This window comes from Lampetra planeri, chromosome 21 (assembly GCF_965212315.1).
Source record: "Lampetra planeri chromosome 21, kcLamPlan1.2.h2, whole genome shotgun sequence".
NCBI lineage: Eukaryota > Metazoa > Chordata > Hyperoartia > Petromyzontiformes > Petromyzontidae > Lampetra > Lampetra planeri.
This window is the reverse complement of record NC_136127.1, coordinates 8,531,251-8,550,559: the sequence shown is the minus strand read 5'-3', so window position 1 is coordinate 8,550,559 and position 19,309 is coordinate 8,531,251. Positions and strand designations below refer to the sequence as shown.

The 19,309-nt window shown below is 44.7% G+C and overlaps 1 protein-coding gene across 2 annotated transcripts in view; it reads left to right on the top strand.

Moving 5' to 3' along the window:
* LOC144724635 (integrin alpha-8-like) overlaps window positions 1-19,309 on the top strand; it is a 52,406-nt gene that overhangs the window by 20,587 nt on the left and 12,510 nt on the right. For both annotated transcript variants that reach the window (XM_078603918.1, XM_078603919.1), the window contains exons 13-23: window positions 112-317; window positions 3,160-3,351; window positions 4,271-4,316; window positions 4,799-4,906; window positions 5,755-5,810; window positions 7,651-7,805; window positions 9,916-10,053; window positions 11,461-11,528; window positions 13,167-13,314; window positions 18,202-18,294; window positions 19,037-19,116. In XM_078603918.1, coding sequence (XP_078460044.1) covers window positions 112-317; window positions 3,160-3,351; window positions 4,271-4,316; window positions 4,799-4,906; window positions 5,755-5,810; window positions 7,651-7,805; window positions 9,916-10,053; window positions 11,461-11,528; window positions 13,167-13,314; window positions 18,202-18,294; window positions 19,037-19,116 — 1,290 coding nt within the window. The remainder of the gene's footprint in view (window positions 1-111; window positions 318-3,159; window positions 3,352-4,270; window positions 4,317-4,798; window positions 4,907-5,754; window positions 5,811-7,650; window positions 7,806-9,915; window positions 10,054-11,460; window positions 11,529-13,166; window positions 13,315-18,201; window positions 18,295-19,036; window positions 19,117-19,309) is intronic.

Below are 19,309 nucleotides of genomic sequence, written 5' to 3'. Positions count from 1 at the left end.
TACGTATATATAAGTAAACGTACCAACATGTAAGTAGACGATTTCCATTGCTTACCAGTCTGGCAACGAGCACTTGGATCACCTCCCGTTCGTCGTATCTCGTTGCCGCAGGCTGGAAGACGTGCTGGTGGGAGCGCCGCTCTTCATGGACCGCGGCTCGGACGGGAAGCTGCGTGAGGTCGGCCGTGTCTACCTCTTCCTGCAGGAGCGAACACTGTCCTTCCGCGAGCCGCAGCGCTTCACGGGCGAAGAGATGTACTCGCGTTTTGGCAGCGCACTCGCCCCGCTGGGCGACGTCGACCAGGACGGGTTCAATGGTACGTGACGGCACAAGGTCCTAGATTTAGATCATTTTGGCTGCTGTGCTTTGCCCACTCGATGAGCCACTTCGTTGAGCTATCGTTTGTGGCCAGGTCACTTCTACACAGCTCAGTAGGGCCTTACCTGGTAAAAAAAAAAACATGGTTTCATATAGGGCCTAGGTTTTAACTGAATATTAGCTTTCCTGGGTTTTTGGGAGAAGGAAATAGGCATAGAAACAGGATGGTAGAGGGGGGTAAAGGTGCAGCCCTGCAATTTCTTTCCCATACCACTGGTGGCAGAAGGACCTGCACTAAATGGAGCTCTAGAGAGCCCCCTCTAGAGGACACTTGGCCGACCATTCCACCCCTTCTACATGTCTTTGAAGAGCCAGGAGTATCTACACTTAACCCCACCACACGCCACCTGCAGATTAGCTAACTGGTGTACCCATTCATACCTCCGAGTCGACAGAGGGTGTGGGCTTTGAAGTAAACTAACCATTGTTTCAAATGCTGCTCTGTAAAATTGAACCAGCATCCTCTAGATTGCAAGTCCAGTGTGCTAACCATTACACCATGGCAACATCTGTGGGGAGACTAAACATAAGTTAGGTGGCCGAAGCCTAAATTTGGAATTCGGTAATAAAAATCCAATGCCTATGCATTATCACTTCATGTCAGAATACCTGTTCGTGTAGAAAACCAGGTCCATTCATTCTAATTTGAAGCTTTCGTGACTGCAAGGATTCATACTCTTAGTTCTTTCGGTAAAGTCACGTAGGTAAAAAATGAAATTAAAATTAATAAAAAATAATTAATGCTTATTGTTGTTGTCGTATTTCTGGGTGCGAATTTTTTTTCTGGGTCATGACCCGAACATACCGGGCTGAAACTAAGTCTTTTAGGTGGAAGCACTTGGGGTCCTACCAAGTTTTTGTCCCACCACAACAGTCCATGCAACGGGTTCTTGACGCAATACTAAATAACAAATAACAACTGGTCTGCACGAATGTGATTCCTAAGCAATAAAAAAAGGCAAGGATATACTCTTTCAAGATGCAATGCTAGAGGCGCATACTCCGCATTCTTTGGATGACATGCAGGACAAATGAGTCGGTACTGGGAGAATGGGAAATATAAAAGAGAAGTACACCATAGAAAACCTTACTGCTTTGGGCATATGAGAAGAGGCATCAGTAGCCCAGAAGAGATTATCACCCAAGGAAAGTGTTTTGGGAAGAGGCGTCGATGAAGACCATGACCACGATGACAAAGAGAGTGTTTTTGTGAAGCTGGGAATTAATGTAGCAGCTACGGAAAGCATGGACATGAAAGGTACTCATCGTAGTTGCCACAAAGTCCCAAACGGGATATGCTAAATGAATGAGTGATGATTTCAGTAAAACATTTTTTTGCATTGTGGTGCATGCAATTACCCCTAATGGCTGCAGGGGTAATGTGACATACAATATATTTAAATAATAATTTAGTGCTTTTTAGATGCATGCATGTATGCTTGTATAATGTGCAAGAATACTTATTACATTTCAATCATTATTTTACTTTTCCATTTTGTGCACTTTTAACATTTTCTAAATTGGCTAGCGGGAAGTACCTGGCGTTGACCGGGGGATATATTTTTTTTAAAACATAACATATACATACACAAATACTAAGCTATTGTGAAAGCCCGGTGTGTCGTTTGTCCATTTGTCCAACAACAAAATGTAAAGAGGCTTGCAGAAGTCTAAAAAGTTATGGAAAGTGGGGGGTAGACACCACACAGCCACCAACATAGACATACAGCACTTCAGTAGCTATGAAGGCTGGAACTCCACATACACAGACACCAAAAACACACACACATACACCACACACGCAGACAGACACGACCCACACACACCACACACACACACAGACACACACAGCACACACACACAGACACGCACACAAACGTGGTGAGGCCTAGTCTCATGCAGAGCCCCCGGCGTCGCCTAGATTGGCCAGCCGGCCGAGGTGGCACCTTGGCAGGCTGGGGCTGGGCCACTACCCCGGCCCCCCCCGCCCCATCATCCCCCCGCCCGCTCTACAGTAGTTATTTACGGACTATAGTAGTAGCATCGTCATATAGACTGACTCTAGAGTAGCATATATCGACTCTATAATAGTACTCACTTCACAAAGTGTAGTGGTGAGGCCTAGTCCAGTGCAGAGCCCCCGGCCTCGCCGATATTGCCCAGCCGGCCAAGATGGCACCTTGGTATGCTGGGGCTGGGCTGCTATACCGCCCCCCCCCCCCCCACCGCCCGCTCTACAATAGCAGTACCTACAAACTCTACAGTACTATCTACCTACTCTACAGTAGTATGTACCCACTCTATAGTTGTATATACCGACTCTAGAATAGTATATAGCGACTCTGTAATAGTTCTCACTTCACAGAGTGTAATGGTGAGGCCTAGTCCCATGCAGAGTCCCCTGCCTCGCCTAGATTGGCCAGCCAGCTGTGGTGGCACCTTGGCAGGCTGGGGCTGGGCTGCTACCCCGGCCCCCCCTTTCACCATCCCCCCGCCCGCTCTACAGTAGTTATCTACGGACTATAGTAGTAGCATCTACCAACTCTATAGTAGTAACTGCACACATTGGGTAGGATGCGAAGATGAAATAGCGCTGGCTCACCACGGGGCTTATGGCGTGGTACCTGGCTACTTTTTTTAAACGTAAACCCCACGGTTTGCGAGCCAAATCCCTCGCAAGTTTCGTCCACACACAGACAGACAGACACATACAGACAGACAAAGAATGCATTTTATCAGTAAGATTAATATAGATTTTTTTCTTTCTTCTCCTTTGGCAGATGTGGCGGTCGGGATCCCTTTTGGCGGAGAGAACCGGCAGGGTCTCGTGTACATCTACAACGGCGACAAGGATGGGCTGAAGCCAGTTCCTTCGCAGGTGCTGGAGAGCCGGTGGCCAGGGACTAGCATGCCCTCCAGCTTCGGTTACGCCTTGCGCGGCACAGTCGACGTGGACAAAAACGGATACCCAGGTGACTTGCGTGGTGCGGCACCTTTCTTCCAACTAGTTGAGAGGCCACCGAGTTTATGTATTTGTTATGCACGGGGAAACCTGGTGGTCCTATAATTAACCCCTTCCCCGTTCCGAGACATCTGCAAGTTAAATTTCGATTTAAAGCTTTCCTGACTGCAGGGATTCATCTTCTTGGTTCTTTCGGTAAAGTCACGTAGAAGGGAAATAATAAAAATAAAACATAATAAAATACAATTCTCACGACGCTGTCTTTCCGACAGACCTGTTCTTCACCTGAGGACGGCTGATTGCGTTGTGGCCGAAACGTCGTGAAAATTGTATTTTATTATGTTTTATTTTTATTATTTTATTATTTCCCTTCTACGTGACTTTACCGAAAGAACCAAGAAGATCTGCAAGTTAGTTGCAGGGTGGGGGTCCTGTTCACCGTTGAATCTCTGAATGCGCAAGCATTGAGAATTGTAGTGACACAACTGCACTCGATGATAGCTGGCGCCAAACTGTGCCACACGCCCTCCTATATGGCCTTTTACTTTCGATTTCGTGCCGATGATGTACACATGCGTACATGTACATAATCGGAAGAAAAACTGATGACATGCGTCATTGGAATGGGAAAAGGTTAAGTTGTGGGTCTTTTCAACATACCCTGCCTACCTCTCCCCCTCTCATTTTATACAACTCACTCTATCCTCACTACATCAACCAAAGCTTTCTATCAAGGCCTCCGGTAGCTAGAATGTTGTCAAAGTAGCGTCACCGGATGACGGCAGAGCTAAGGTATACACAAAAGAGAGATGTTTTTCGCGTTACGTTGTTTTTTTTACATTGGTTATGGAATGATTAAGTACTAACATGAAGGAGACAAGTGCTACCAAGAGACTTGGCTAAATGTCAGGAAATGTTTGTAATTTCAGATCTTGTTGTGGGTGCTTTTGGCGCTTCCAAGGCTATAGTGTACAGGTGAGTGTTTTTTGTATTGCACCTCTGGCTCATATTGAATGACGCAGTGGTATATGTATTGCATTAAGAATGGTTGTTTGTTAGAATCTTATGTCAATTAAGGTGCATTCCACACTGGATCACTGAATGCACGTAATAATAATCAACGTAATGGCAACTTGAGCCTCACCTGAGTGCGATGTCAAAAGTGAATGTGCCGACGGATTGAAATATTGAACGTTCACTAAACTAGAAGCGAAATATCAGCGACATCAGGATTAGAGCGAAGCAAAGGGGGGAGGGGGGGGCAACACCCAAGGTCTCTGAAGAAATGATCATGTGACACACCATGTGACCCCAGCGTTGACTTCGACTGGTGACATTTTAAACGTTACGCGTGACGCAAGGGACTTTGACGTTCACTGAACAGGGAGTCAGAAATAAATTGTGACCCTTCAATCAAAATGTTTAAGAATGTGTTTGTGCTTCCACTCTTCCAACAGGGCACGTCCGGTGGTAACAGTGGAAGCAGAACTTCAGCTCGAACCACAGATCATTAATTTGGAAAGCAAGGACTGCAAACAGGCTGGGAGCACGTCTTCCTTCGCATGGTACAGGAGCTTCTTATCGTCCCACACAGGCTCCACTGCAAACAGTGCCCGTGCATTGTTGCTGTGGAGGTGCAGTGGTTTTTCCTAAGAGTCAAATGGGCACTGCAGCCCTGCGGGTTCCAGCCTTCTGTGGCTCCATCCAATGGAGTGGACATGGCTGCTTTGTATTGATTTGGGCAGTATTCTCAATGATGGCTAAAACTCATGGAACCTAAAATACTCTGCCTATAACTGTGCGTGCATCTAAGGGTTTCCCATTGCTTATTTATCAGATTTCCAGTGATATTGCAGTTACCAAAATCATTGATAATAAGTTGACAGCCAATGCTGTGTGGAATTCATTTTCCCAGTGTGGCTTCTCAAAAGGCAATAAAGGTCTCATGATGAAAGTATCATAAAAAGTACATTTAAGTATTTCTTAAACTATAGCCAATAATGTTTTCTTTTTTTAAACCCCAACCTTAAAACATGTTTGTTTTATCCCATCACTTTAGGCAGTTAATTGGATTTCATGTAAAACGGAACTGATTTATAATAAATTTTTTCTCAACTCTAATCAATACATGTGCCACAACGACATCCGATCAATACTCAATTGCTGTTCCTGCCATGATGTATTAATCCCCGGGTACGTTAAATTGGCTGGCGACTTGCTGCCTATCGATTTTTATATTGTCCACAATGTCACCCAAAAGCATGCCACTTAAAAGCAACCTCATTACTTCCCCGTGCTTCGAGGCAATTACGGTCGCAGCGGCGTGGGGAGGGGGGTACTGCCGGTTGTACATTCGTGTCGCCGAATTCACGACACTTAACGCTGACTTGCTCTCTGCCCTTTCCCGTCACAGCTTCACGGTGAATTACTGCGTGCAAGTCGTAGGCAAAGGCGCTCTATCCTCCACGGGTGAGACATGGGACGACGAGCTTACGCATGAATTAGCCGTGCGTGTGCAGTGGACAGTTACTCAATCGGATTGAGCGGTTCTCTACATTTGATGAAGCTATATGACTCTGTGATGCTGCGTGTCAATCGTTCAAATAATTGTTATGGTAGTCCCCCAATCGTATGCGATTGTAATATTAGCATCGTCTCATGAGATCAAGTCTCGCAGAGCAATGCAAAAGTCTTGTGTTAGAGAATGATCTGTGTGAAGCAGATGTCGCAAATTTACTTCTGAGAGCCCTTCAAAGTGAACCCTTGTCCACACATTTAGAGGGTATAAAATTCTCACCTGCTCTGCATATGGACAGTAATGTTCATCGCGTGGTAATCACAGAGATGTTTTAATTCTCAGAGCTGGAATTTAGCCAAGTTAAGCATGCTTGTCAATCAGTAACATTTATGGGGGTTATTTTTACCTTCCATTTTTTGCCCACAAAGCTGGGCCAGGTCATTCCAGTCTCCGCCACATGAAGCACAACACTCATTTAAAAGGAAGTTACCAAACCTGAACAATCTTGAGACTAAGTAAACGTTTCCCAAGATAAATAATTTTCTGAATATAGCATAGAAAATATAATGTGTATGGCAAAATAAACCCAGACCATCGTCTTAGTGCAGCATGAGAACCTGGTTTAATTTTGAGTAGCTGAAACTTTGGATTCAAACACAGGGCATCGGCATTGGCAGCTAATTTCCCCTAACGCGGACTTGAGCCCACTAAGCTAGCTGTGTGGTGGTTTGGTGGAGCAGCGATTCACGCACTGGACTACAAAACTCGAGACTTATGCTTGATTCCCAGCCAGGGCTAACCTCAGTGAAATCTGCACCTATCCTGTGTCCTCTTTTCACCAACCTGACCAGTGTAGTATGGTCAAACAACCCCCGTGTCCAACACAGCATTGGGAGGCCTTTATCCAGCATTGGCTAACCAAAGGATTGTAAACAATAATGGTTATTCATTATAATGTTTGTATAATTGTAACCACAGCATGATTGAAAACTAGAGATCAATTCAATCTCCCGGTGCAACATTTGAGAAAAATGTGCAAGCTTATTAAATCCATCCACCTCTGCCCACCCACCAGTATGAATTAATGAGTTAATGATGACGTCACCCTGCTGCTGCTCTATATAAGAACGGGAGACACAGCAGAGCCTCACCATTCTGGCGAATTGCCCGATGATGCTGGATGCAATTACCAGCGAAACGTCGTACTCAAATTGTAAATGTTGTGGTTTCACGCTTCAACACACCGGTGGGCTAAAGCTGTGAACTATTTGTCTTTTGTCAACGTGACACTTTTTTACTGATTGGCCGTGTCGGGTGGTGGAGGGTTACGACACATTTATAAATAACGCGATCTAAACCCAAAAACGTTGATTATGAATGAATGGGTACACCACAGTCGATTGGCAAGGTCACGTGTCGTGGGTCAAAGTGTGAATTCTCCCACCTTGTCAAAGCCATCTCTTTGGCATACCTCAGCAACTGTTTTCGCTGTGGTGGTCCCCACCTGATGAAGGATGCTTGTGTTGCGTCCGAAACGTCGTGATTTAATTTAGTTGTTTTCACTTTATTATTTTCTTTGATTATTTTCACCTACGTGACTTCTCCCACCTCTTTCTAGACACCTAGCCCTACTCCTTAGAGCTTCCTCTAGTCGAGGGTCGTGCTAGCAGTAGTGTTGGTAAGCAATCGCAGTGCAGCACCTTTACCTTTTCTCTAAGCTTAGCTGACCACCTCGTGTATTAACCCAAGTGACCACTCCTCCACCTCCTCTGATGGCACGACCATGTGCAGAGCTTAACCTGGAGCTGCAGTTGGACCGGCTGAAGCAAAAGGGCACCATCAAGAGGGCTCTCTTCGCCTTGACACAGCAGTCACGATATGAGCAGCGCATCACCATCAACAAAGGAGAAGGCCCCACTTGCAACAAGCTCACCGTGTACCTTCGTGTAAGTACTGCTCTGAACGACATGCACAGGAGCTGGCGTGTATGTGTGTGTGTGCGTGTGCTCATTATGCCCCCGTCTTCTCTGTGGTTGCATAAAGTGGACCCCTTTACAAGAACACTTACACCAGCTTGAAACATTCAGGCTTGCCTGAATACGATTCGTCCTGGGTTTACTGGCTGGAGTGCATGAAGAACTTACAGATCCTTGTAAGCGTTGGATGCAGTCATATCAGTGAGCTCCTCCGGCAGGCGAAGTTGTCATGTAACCTACATGCCTAGCACTGCATGCCCCCAAAGAAGCTTACGTTTGGTTGGATAGTTGGGGCTAAATGGCTGCGGCACAGACTCGAGAGGGGATTGGCTGATGTGGTAAGGGGGAGTTTAGGTGGTGTTGTGTGCTGTTGTTTGATTCCTGAGCACAGCTACCTTAGTGACGAGCGATATTTGAACCAGTCCTGGAACTCCCCGAGGTTGTTGCACCTTCAGTGAGTATCTTGTGCAGTGTGTAAACATCAGCATCAGTGAGGCACTGGCCTTAATAGATGCTTGCTAACAACACGTTACCATACAATCTGAATGACTACATGACGGAGGGTCATTTTTACGTATATACGTGCATGTGGTATGTCCATAAGTGTGTGGGGAGTGATGTGGTTAGAACACTGCACAGTGATCCAAGCAAACATGGGTTTGTTCCAGACAACACCTTGTTCACTGTCCAATTATTGGACATCCCCTAGATTAACTCAGCCTAAAATGAGTACAAATGAAACAAAAATCTAATGAAGTTCATTGTTACTGTCATGGCATATAGATTTTGTAATTTTAACAAAGGCTTTGTAAATAATTAAAATAATATTTTTGGGCACTGTACTGTTACCATTGAACCTGGTGAGTTTATTTTATTTATGCCTGTGCACCACTGCTAACAAATTCCATTAATTATTTACCGAGCTTGGTTCCTGTTTGCATACAAATCGTAGAACTGATTCGGTGAGTAAAAAAAATCACAAAACGGGAGTGCTGTTTGCGGTAACATCTCACAACCCAGCAGTATTTGTTCAACAAGCCTGATGCAGCTGATGAGACCTTGCCAGGTGGAAACCAGTCCAGAGATTGCCTGCGTAAACACATTTCGTGCAGCTGTAAAACTTAGGCGTGAAGTCCCATAGGCCGACAGAATTTAAATAAACGTTCTACTCCATAGGTTTTCGCCATTGTGCTGTATAGCTCACGTCAACGTTTTTCTGGTTGTACCAAGTATTGTTCGGCATTATAGCTAATATTTTACGCCATGTGCTGTGAGCCTTCTTCAGGAACTGAAATGCAGCAACCACTTTGGGTGATAACGTGACCTAGCAGTCGGGCGTTGGCCGCTTGTCGCAGAGGTTCATAGTTCAAACCCAACGGCCGCCCTAGTTATTATTGTGGCTGTATGAAACAAAATATATGCACCGACTGCTTCACAGTGAATGTTAAAGATCTTTGCCAAAGTAGGCCGTTTGCAAGAGTAGGCCATTGTGCGTGTTGGCGTCGATGCCCATGTTTACCACAGTTGAAAATTTACCACTAATCATAATTCAATTGGAATATACATACCAATCGTCGCCTCCTACTGATATTCAGTGAGGCTGGGGATACAAGCATAATAAATACATCTTCTTGGTTCTTTCGGTAAAGTCATGTAGAATGGAAATAATACAATAATAAAAATAAAACATAATAAAATAATTCTCACGACGTTTCGGCCACAACGCAATCAGCCGCAAGCAGCCGTTGTGGCCGAAACGTCGTGAGAATTATTTTATTAAGTTTTATTTTCATTATTTTATTATTTCCATTCTACGTGACTTTACCGAAAGAACCAAGAAGATGAATCCCTGCAGTCACGAAAGCTTTAAATCGAAATAATAAATACACTTTCACGACAACCCTGAAACACACTGGAGAGACAACAAAAGTAAGAAATGTTAGTTTATGCGTAGAAACAGACTTTCTGTCGTAATTATATTAAGAACCCTGGCTGTGCTCGCATTATCACTGGGGAGATGATGGCAGATGCATTCTCATTTCACGTCTCTGTCATGTGTGGCACCCAACCTTCGCCACAGGACGAGACGGAGTTCCGGGACAAGCTGACGCCTATCGCCGTGAGCCTCAACTACACGCTCATGGAGGAGGCGACTTCAGCCTCTCAGGGGCTGCGGCCAATCCGCAACCACTTCAGCCCCGACCACATCCAGAAGCAGGTTCGATGCACGCGGGTTGTGGGTAACTCTTCTTGGTTCTTTCGGTAAAGTCACGTAGAAGGGAAGCAGCCGTCCTCACCTGAGGACGGCTGCTTGCGTTGTGGCCGAAGCGTCGTGAGAATTGTGGCCGAAACGTCATGAGAATTATTTTATTATGTTTTATTTTTATTATTTTATTACTTCCCTTCTACGTGACTTTACCGAAAGAACCAAGAAGATGAATCCCTGCAGTCACGAAAGCTTTAAATCGAAATTGTGGGTACCTGTTTTGAAAATTGGATCGTAACTAAGGCTACGATTTAGTCACGGAGGTCACAGCGGTCAGGGGAAAGAGTCTATGAAAGACTAGGGGAATGGGGTGGTGGTATGGAAACACATTGGGTTCGGCTTGCCGCTGATTTCCTTTAAATAATTCTATAATGTTTACTTTTATGATACCAAGTTAAGCCCACTGAGTTATTGGTTCATTTCAGAGGGGACCTGAGCCACCCATCATCACACGTGGGGATTAATAGTAGCAGCCAAATAAACTCAATGCACGTTTATAATTGTAGGAGGGAAAATCCGGAGGACCCCGAGAAAAAAACCACCGGACCAACACAAGGGAGAGAACACGAACTTAAAATTCACAGGCGTCAAGGGTGGGCATCGAACCCACAAGCTCCTGCATACCAGGGAAAGGAGATACCATTTCACCACAGTGAGATGTTGTGGGAGGTCAGGATGAGGGTGGAGGGAGGGGGGCACTGTCCCACTTTATTCCCTGACCTTTCTGCCAATTTGTTTTTTTTCCCTAACATTTGGGGAAAATTTTAATGACAAATTACTACCGTGGCAAAGCCGTAGCCTGAATCATACATAGGTTTGTCGCGGGCAATATTATGATTCTCAGTTTTAATATTATGACTGTGTAATCATTTTGTCTCTCTTCATTCAAATGTCTGCTTGGACTGTGTGAGGTGGCCAAGAGAATGCAATACACCAATAGTTCTTGAATCTTATCTGTTTCGAGCATTACCCTCACGCGCATGGTTCTTTTCTAAGTACTGAAGTTTCCTCCCACGTGCTAAACACTCATTCATGGAATTTTCCAAAGAAATTTAGAATTTGCCAAACCTAAAAAAAATACAACGGGGCTTGAGACTCATTGCAGATTTTCTGGGCAAATAAAACATCTTCATCAATATAAAGTTTGATGCTCTAAAACAGTGGTCAGACACCAAAATAACAAGAAGAGCCTTTTTTTCCAATATAATTTGGTACAAAAAACTCTAACGTCACAAAGCGGTCTTTAACGAGCCGCATACAGCAATTAGTAGTGAGTCTGACTGCTCTGTTTGATGACTGTGATCAGAGAGGAGGTAGCCTATGTTAAAATCTAACATCACTCCCCTGTCCTCCTTTTAGGCTCATATACTTCTGGACTGTGGGTCAGACAACATTTGCGTGCCATCTCTCAAGCTCTCGGCTCTGTCGTGAGTACTGCGAATCTCACTTGCATCCATTTCTTCAATGACACAAAATGAATCTATTGATGGTGAACAAATGAATGTTCTAAATGCACAGTTTGATAACTCTCAAAAGGGTTTTTGGGATGTCCCACATGTTGTTTTGTTACGATGTCCGAGGTTTCGTTCCGTTTGCTCGGAGCTTCTTCAGGAACTAAAAATACATTGGAGAACCATGCAGGCACAACTGTGAAAACATGCACTCATTTGATCAGCTGACAGATCACATTTGTTATATATATATAAAGAAAAATATCACAATGTTTTGTTTATATAAGCATGTTCATTAACATCTTTAAAAATGTTGAGCTGTAACTATACGTACGTGCCCAGCGATGTTGACCTTCGAATATTAATGATGTAATTGGGCAGTCAATTTTTTTTCTCTCTCGCAAAAACAAGGTTTCGCTAACATGGCCCCCGCACCGTTCTTGAGGCTCTGCCAGTGCGGGTGGAAGGAACATTGCCTCATCCACCCTCCCTCTCATCGCCTCCTTGTTGTTTATGTCTCTTTGTGGCTCCCCAAGGGGTACTGTTGTGTTCTAATGGTTAGCACACTGAACGTGCAATCCAGAGGTCACCGGTTTGATCTCCCAGCACGGCAGTTGAACAATGGGCCAAGTTCCTTAAATCCGACCACCTCTTGTCCACCAAGCAGTATAAATGGGTGGTACCACAGTGAATCCATTGGACGGTCATGTGTAATAGGGTAAACTTTTGGCCAATCCCATTCTTCCAATACATCTGAGCAGTGTGGAAGAGTAGGCCAAATTACTGGCTAGAGGGGCTGTCTATTGCTCCTCTTGTCGAGGCTGGTCAGCAGTGGTGTGAACAAGTAATTGCAGGGCTGCACCTTTACCTAGACTATCATACCTTTTGCTCAATACTCATATCCAGTAAAGTTTAGAGCCTATGTCTGAATACTGAGAGTGGTGCTGTGATTCAAGCGCTGAATCGCTGCACAACTAGCAAGAGTTGGCCAAAAATACCATTTTGAGGGGGTGGGGGCTCTGTAGAGCTCCCTCACGCATTTGGACTTAGACACTGTACAGTATTTGTATGGTTGCTGAATTTCTTTCGCACCGAGCGTAGCCAACCACGGTAATCGGAGGTGCGAATCGGAGGTGTAATGGTCGGAACCGTACACCAGCAGGGGAGTGAGATAACGATCCGTTTTTGATAAAGCGCCCTTTATGATGAGGCATCGCGCGGGGCACTTTACGCCCCGTAAGCGACTTGCATCTCATGTCAAACATTTCAAAGGGCACCCCCAGTGGCAGCCGGTCTCAAGGTGACTCGGTTACCTGGCCTGCAATCAGGCGTTAGTCTGCCCGTACGGGGGCTAGTTTTTCCACGTCTAAGCCCTTTATGATGAGGCATCGCGCGGGGCACTTTACGCCCCGTAAGCGACTCGCATCTCATGTCAAACATTTCAAAGGGCACCCCCAGTGGCAGCCGGTCTCAAGGTGACTCGGTTACCTGGCCTGCAATCAGGCGTTAGTCTGCCTGTACGGGGGCGCGTTTTGCCACGTCTAATCCCAACTCGTGCGAGCGATGTGTTGAGCCGCACCTTGTTCGCCTTTTTCCGTCGCCCTGGTTGCACAGAGACCGCAAGCAGCTGTACATCGGTGACGAGAACTCCCTGGTGCTCACGGTGAACTCTCGAAACGATGGGGAGGGCGCCTACGAGGCGGAGCTCCACGTGGTCCTGCCGCCCGAGGCCGATTACGTCGGCGTCGTCCGGAATAACGAGGTGCCGGCAACGAATCGCCTTTCCTTTGCACAGAACTGCCAAAGATGACCCCCAATGAGCGAGTCAACCGGATCGCGCGGAATGCCCTCCCCGCTAACCACTGCACCACCACAAAGATTCCCCCCTTCCCCCCCCGTATAGCCTGAACAGGCTGTCAAGGCAAGTACTATCTTGATTTGAAGCTTTCGTGACTGCAGGAGTCCATACTCTTTGGTTCTTTCGGTAAATTCTAGATTTGAAGCTTTCGTGACTGCAAGGATTAATATTCTTAGGTTTTTTCGGTAAAGTCACATAGATAAAAAATTACAATTAATAAAAGTAAAATAAAAATAACGACGTTTCGGAGGCAACACAAGCTTCCGTCTTCAGGTGGAACCGTCACAGCACGATAGCTGTATCTTACTTGATACAGCGAGCGTGCTGTGACGATTCCATCTTTCGGTAAAGTCACGTAGGTAGAGAAATAATAGATCGCGACGTTTCGATCGCAACACAAGCAATCGTCATCAGATGGGACGAGCACAGCAAGAAAAATTACTTCAGCAGTTTTTTCTTGCTGTGGTTGTCCCACCTGATGACGATTGCTTGTGTTGCGATCGAAACGTCGCGATGTATTATTTTTCTACCTACGTGACTTTACCGAAAGAACCAAATAGTAAGGCAAGTACTGTTAACGAGTACCTGTGAAGGTCAGCATGGCACACGAGGGGGTGGGTGGCCAGCACCACACTGTATCAGATATTCATTTAAAGCTGAGTCTGCCAAGGGCAGGTCTGGGACTGATGCAGATAATCGTTACTGATGGCCGTGAGCAAAAATCGAACTCGGTTGACCGAGTTCATTGCGCAGAGTGCTAACCACTACCCTACGCTTCCCGCTAAATACACACACGCATACGTGCACAACCTCTAATACTGCAAAAATAATCATTTGAACATTTATGTAGTTTCTTTCGTAGAAATCTACTTTAAGGTCCTTTACAGACCAAATATATCACTCGCACAGGAATAACTTATTCCCGCACACATTCTCTCGCAGGCACACTTGCAGGGTTTCACGCGGTCCAGTGGGACGTTTTGCACTCACGTATTCACATATTACGGGACAAAATGTAAACACGTTTCTGAAGACAGATCCGTAAGGAAAAGCATGTTTTACAATGAATAGTTTATGGTTATATTTAAAGCAAAACAGCAGCGTACATGATTGATGTTACTCATGAATGAAATGTATGTGTTTATATATGTGTATAGGTGCTCGCTAACAGTACTCACTAAGAATACCAACAGTCAGTGTAGGTTACGTGAGGAATGTTTGTTTTTGTTTGTATATATGTATAAATTAATTTCTTAAAGTGCAGACCTTTTTAAGTAATGGGCCTGAACGTGGCTTGTCTAGCACATCAAAGTGAAGTGTTTGTTTTTCCAGCAGTTATGCAATCACTGGTCATTTCGTTCTTTTTGCCTGAGGTTTTTTTTAAATCAGTTATCATGTTCCTGTGAATTGAAATCAAACTTCCGACCTGAAGGGCGTGGATGTGTTTTGTAACCTTAGATTGTTGAAAGATGAATGGGCTCAATGACGTTCTAATTTAATTACACCTCCCCGCATGTTGCGTGCGTTCACGCACGCGTGTTTTAAATTACACGCGCCTTTTTCCCCAAGCGCTTCAACATTACTGCATGGATCCAACTGGATAGGAGGGGACGAGATGTTACATATTGAACAGTCATAGCTTCGGTTACACCTCTGTCCACCCAGCAGTGTGAATGGGAGCACCACAAACGGTCGATTGGTAGGCCACATTCGGCGGGCTAAAGTGAGCGTGTACTCCACCCTCTTCCGACACTTCCAGGCAGCATGGAAGAGTAGGTTAAGGTACCTCTAGAGTTCCTTCTAGTGGAGGCCCGTCCGCTAGCAATGGTGTGATAAATCAATTGCAGGGCTGAACCTTTTATCAGTGCAGTTCGGTCCAACAAAGTAGGCACATCTTTAAATAGTTGCCGGTAGGGTCTCCCCCGAAACTAATGATTTACACGCTCATTCCTGCCGCTGCCTATTTTACTCTTTGACATTAAATCCGGACATTGTTTAAAAATGCCTTTCGATCCGTTTGGCTTTCTTCTCAAAACAGTGCTTTTTGCGGTGACGAAGAGGGGCGGCTGCCTCGTTGTTGGAGAGTCGTTGTGAAGTTCTGACCCGCGTGCCGTGTTCCTGCGGCATGGTGCCGGATAGCTTGGGTGGCGAGTACAGCGTCCCCTGAGCATCGGCCGTGTTCTGCTGTCACGGCGTGAATGATTACAGCCGGCCGCCACAGGAAACCCTAAATAATACCCATCTGGCAAAACAGGCCCTCGCTCGTTCGCTCGTTCCCAGCCCACTGGCGGGAGTGTGGTGTCGCGTCATCGGGCTGACGTGACCTGAGCATTTGTTCTCGGTGGCGATTTCTTGATTTATATTTTTAATGGTGGACGAAAGATGATCATAGCCCCTTTAAAAAAACATTCTTGAGTCTATGTAGAAGATAAATGTACAGTTATCACAAATGCTCACACTCACCACTGCTAATGGATGGGTATTCACTCCAGGGAGCTCTAGATAACTGCTCTAGAGCATATTTGGCCTACTCATCCACACTGGCGAGATGTATTTAAATGTGTATGTATATTTCTGTGCTTTTCGGCAATTGTCAATTTTTTATTGAGTGTCGGAGAAAGAGACACTTTGTCAAGATTCTTATACAGAAATTAGTTTTTAAATGCACGTTTTTATTTTAGTAGATTCCTGTAAGCCATAAACACCTTGTCCGTCCTTGATTTAAAATGTCTTAATAATACAGACGTTTTGATAGCTTTATTAATGGCGGTGAGTGGAGGCGGAGTGGTTAGTTGCACCGTTCTTTAAACCCTGCGACCCAAGTTCAAGTTCAATCCATGACCCAATATCAGTGGTGCATAATATCAGAACTTGCCGTACTGTACCAACCCGCATTGGCCAGTGTGATGAAATATGGCAAAACAACCACCATCGCTGACATGGTGTGGGGAGGCCTTCGTCCAGTAGTCGAGTGCCAAAAGGCTGTAAACGATCATTTCATACTTTTTTACCACTGTTTTTTAGGAGTCAGCAAAAGTAAAAAGTCAGTAATTTTTTTGCGAGTAAGATGGTCATTAAGACCGATTAAGGTATGAAAGCTGAATCGGCGGCTGGGCTTTCACTTCACGTCATATTTATTGCCGTGTATTTTTGTTCGCTCGCATTTTTTGCAAGCACAAGAACATGAGCACAACGTATTTTCTTGGAAGCAACCTATATTATATATATATTTACGTAGGTTATTGTACAAGAATCTTGTAAATAATTATTATAATTAGGTGAAACTTTGCCATCTGCACTGTGTTACAGCTGTCTCCAACGTGGAAATAGGAGCAGTTTTTTTGTTGCCATTTCCCCCCCCCCACCCCCCTCCGGACTTGGAGTATAAGACTTGGTTAACAAAACTTTGGTTGCTTTCCAGCTGTGTTAGGTACATGATTTGGTATAATTGCTAACATGTTTTGGTTCATTGGCACATTTCAGTATGCTAGGACGCAATTCCACTTTCGAGTTACGAATATTGCTTTTCATAATTCATGTGCATAACCAAACAAAGAACACACTGGCTTGCGCTGGTCAATTGCCACATGTCATGTATTAGTTAAATGATTTGGTGACTGAGCAGCTAAGTGCATGAATGCCACATTTGAACACTGGACTGGCACCACTAGCTTCCTGGGTATTGGATCTGGGTTTTAGTAACCCATGATTAAACCGAATTCTGCAGTATAGGGAGTGGATACTTTTGTCCCGGTCACCAATAACTGTTTAAACTTATCTCATTCCAGCTTCTAAAATATTTTTTTTTAGCTTGATTGTCATGTGACAAACATTGACTGTTTGCCATCATCATCATCATTAGCTATGGTCAATCCACTGCTGGATAACGTCCTTCCAATACTGTCACCATTCCTCATAGTCTTGCGATGCCACACTCGTTCTAACCTCCCGCACAAAGTAGTTGTCATCCCAGGAATGTTCACTCCTTTGACTGTCATTCCATCACCAGTCTCGTCTATTGGCCAACATCCCTTCTTAGTGACGTATTCTACCAAAGCCCACTTAGTTTCTTTGACAGGGAATGTGATGTCTATACTTTGTATTTGTTCTTTGATCCATGTATTCCTCTGTCTCTCAGTGAAATCTAAAGAGGGGTATTTAAGTGTAATTCTGTGACTTCATCTTCCGAGGATGTTCCCTGACACACAGAAGGGCACTGCTCACATTGAAATTTGTGAATGTAAATGTATTCAGCTAATCAAACAATGCCAATTACACGATAGGAATATCATTTCCAGAAGTATATTTTTTAATTATGCATTTACGTTGAACACAGCTATGAAACGTCAGAAAATTGTCTTTCTAAAAGACTGTGACATACAAAAAGCAACAGTTCAAAATAAATCATGATTCCATCGTCATGTCATAGACAAGGGATTTTATTTTTGCGGTCATACATTTGTTTCGAATCCAGTTTTAAAGACCATGTTATGTTACCGATTATGCATTTCATCAGGCTTTGGCATTTCTGTTTGTCTTAGCAACGACTTGCAGATGATGTCGTTAATTTGGTGTGTTACAGTGTTTGCATACTGGTACCCAATTTAAATAATCTATGTCGTTTACATAAACCTTCTCCGCATGAGATTATCAAAACAATTGTCTAAATCGTCTTACAAACCAGAAGGGCTGATGAACGAGGGCTGCGCTCTTTTAAAAACATTAAACTTTGCCGTGTTCTGCAACATGGCCGTCTTAACCAAAGTATGTTTTTTTCCATCTCATCCACAGTCCCTAGCCAAGCTGACGTGTGCGTACAAGACAGAAAACCTGACCCGCAGTGTGGTGTGTGATCTGGGAAACCCGATGAGAGGAGGCACCAACGTAAGGCTCCACGCGTCCAAAGACTTTTGCCCCGGCATCGCGCGTGATAGCGGGAAGCCGTTTGTGCCGTACTCGCCACAAACTACTTTAAATTGAACCAGATGGGAATCCTAAAACAAATACGGACTGACGGATGTAGCCAGCTGTCTTATTTTCAGCAAGAGTATAACTTGCGTAACAATTTTTTGTGTGGGTGTTCTACGTTTAAGCGTGGCATATGGGTGCACTATTCATTGTGTCATTGTTTAATTGTTTTTATTGAAATCCATTTAGGCTGTGCATTTTATTATACGTGCATTCGAATTGGCGTAGATGTTTGCGTGAGTGGGAACGGACTGTTTACTATAAAACTATTTTTTATTTTACCGGGTAATGCCCACTGAGTTATATAGCTCTTTTTCAGAAGCGACCAGGCCACAAATGATAGTGCAACAAAGTGGCTTATCACGTGGAAAATTATCGCAGCCAAATATTTTAATAAACGCATGCTTATTAAATGTGGCGGTAAAAACCGGAGGACCCGCAGAAAAATCCATTCGACCACGAGAAGAACATGCAAACTCTAAATATACAGGTGTCAGGGTCGGGATCGAGCCCATGACCTCCTGTATACCAGGTGAGGGAGTTAACATCGCCACTGTGGTACCCCGGACTGTATGAGAATCCTCTCACATTGATAAACAGACAGTTGGGCCATGTGACGCTCGGTTCTCTCCAATCTGTCCTCACTCTATTCCTCCAGTTGCTGGTTGGACTGAGATTCAGCGTTCAGCGACTGGAGGAGGCTGTGTCGCCCATTCAATTCAGCCTCCATATCAAGAGGTACCAATCCCAGGACACCGTGTTGGTGAAGCCACCTGAATGTTAGGGGGCTCAATGACAAATATAAATATACTATTTTTTCTAAGTCTTTAACGAATCTCCCCCACTTTGCATTTTGGTGGATTGTTATGGTTCAGCATTAACATTTGACTTAAGTACCTCAAGGAGATTCAGGGATGATGCGAGCCCATTA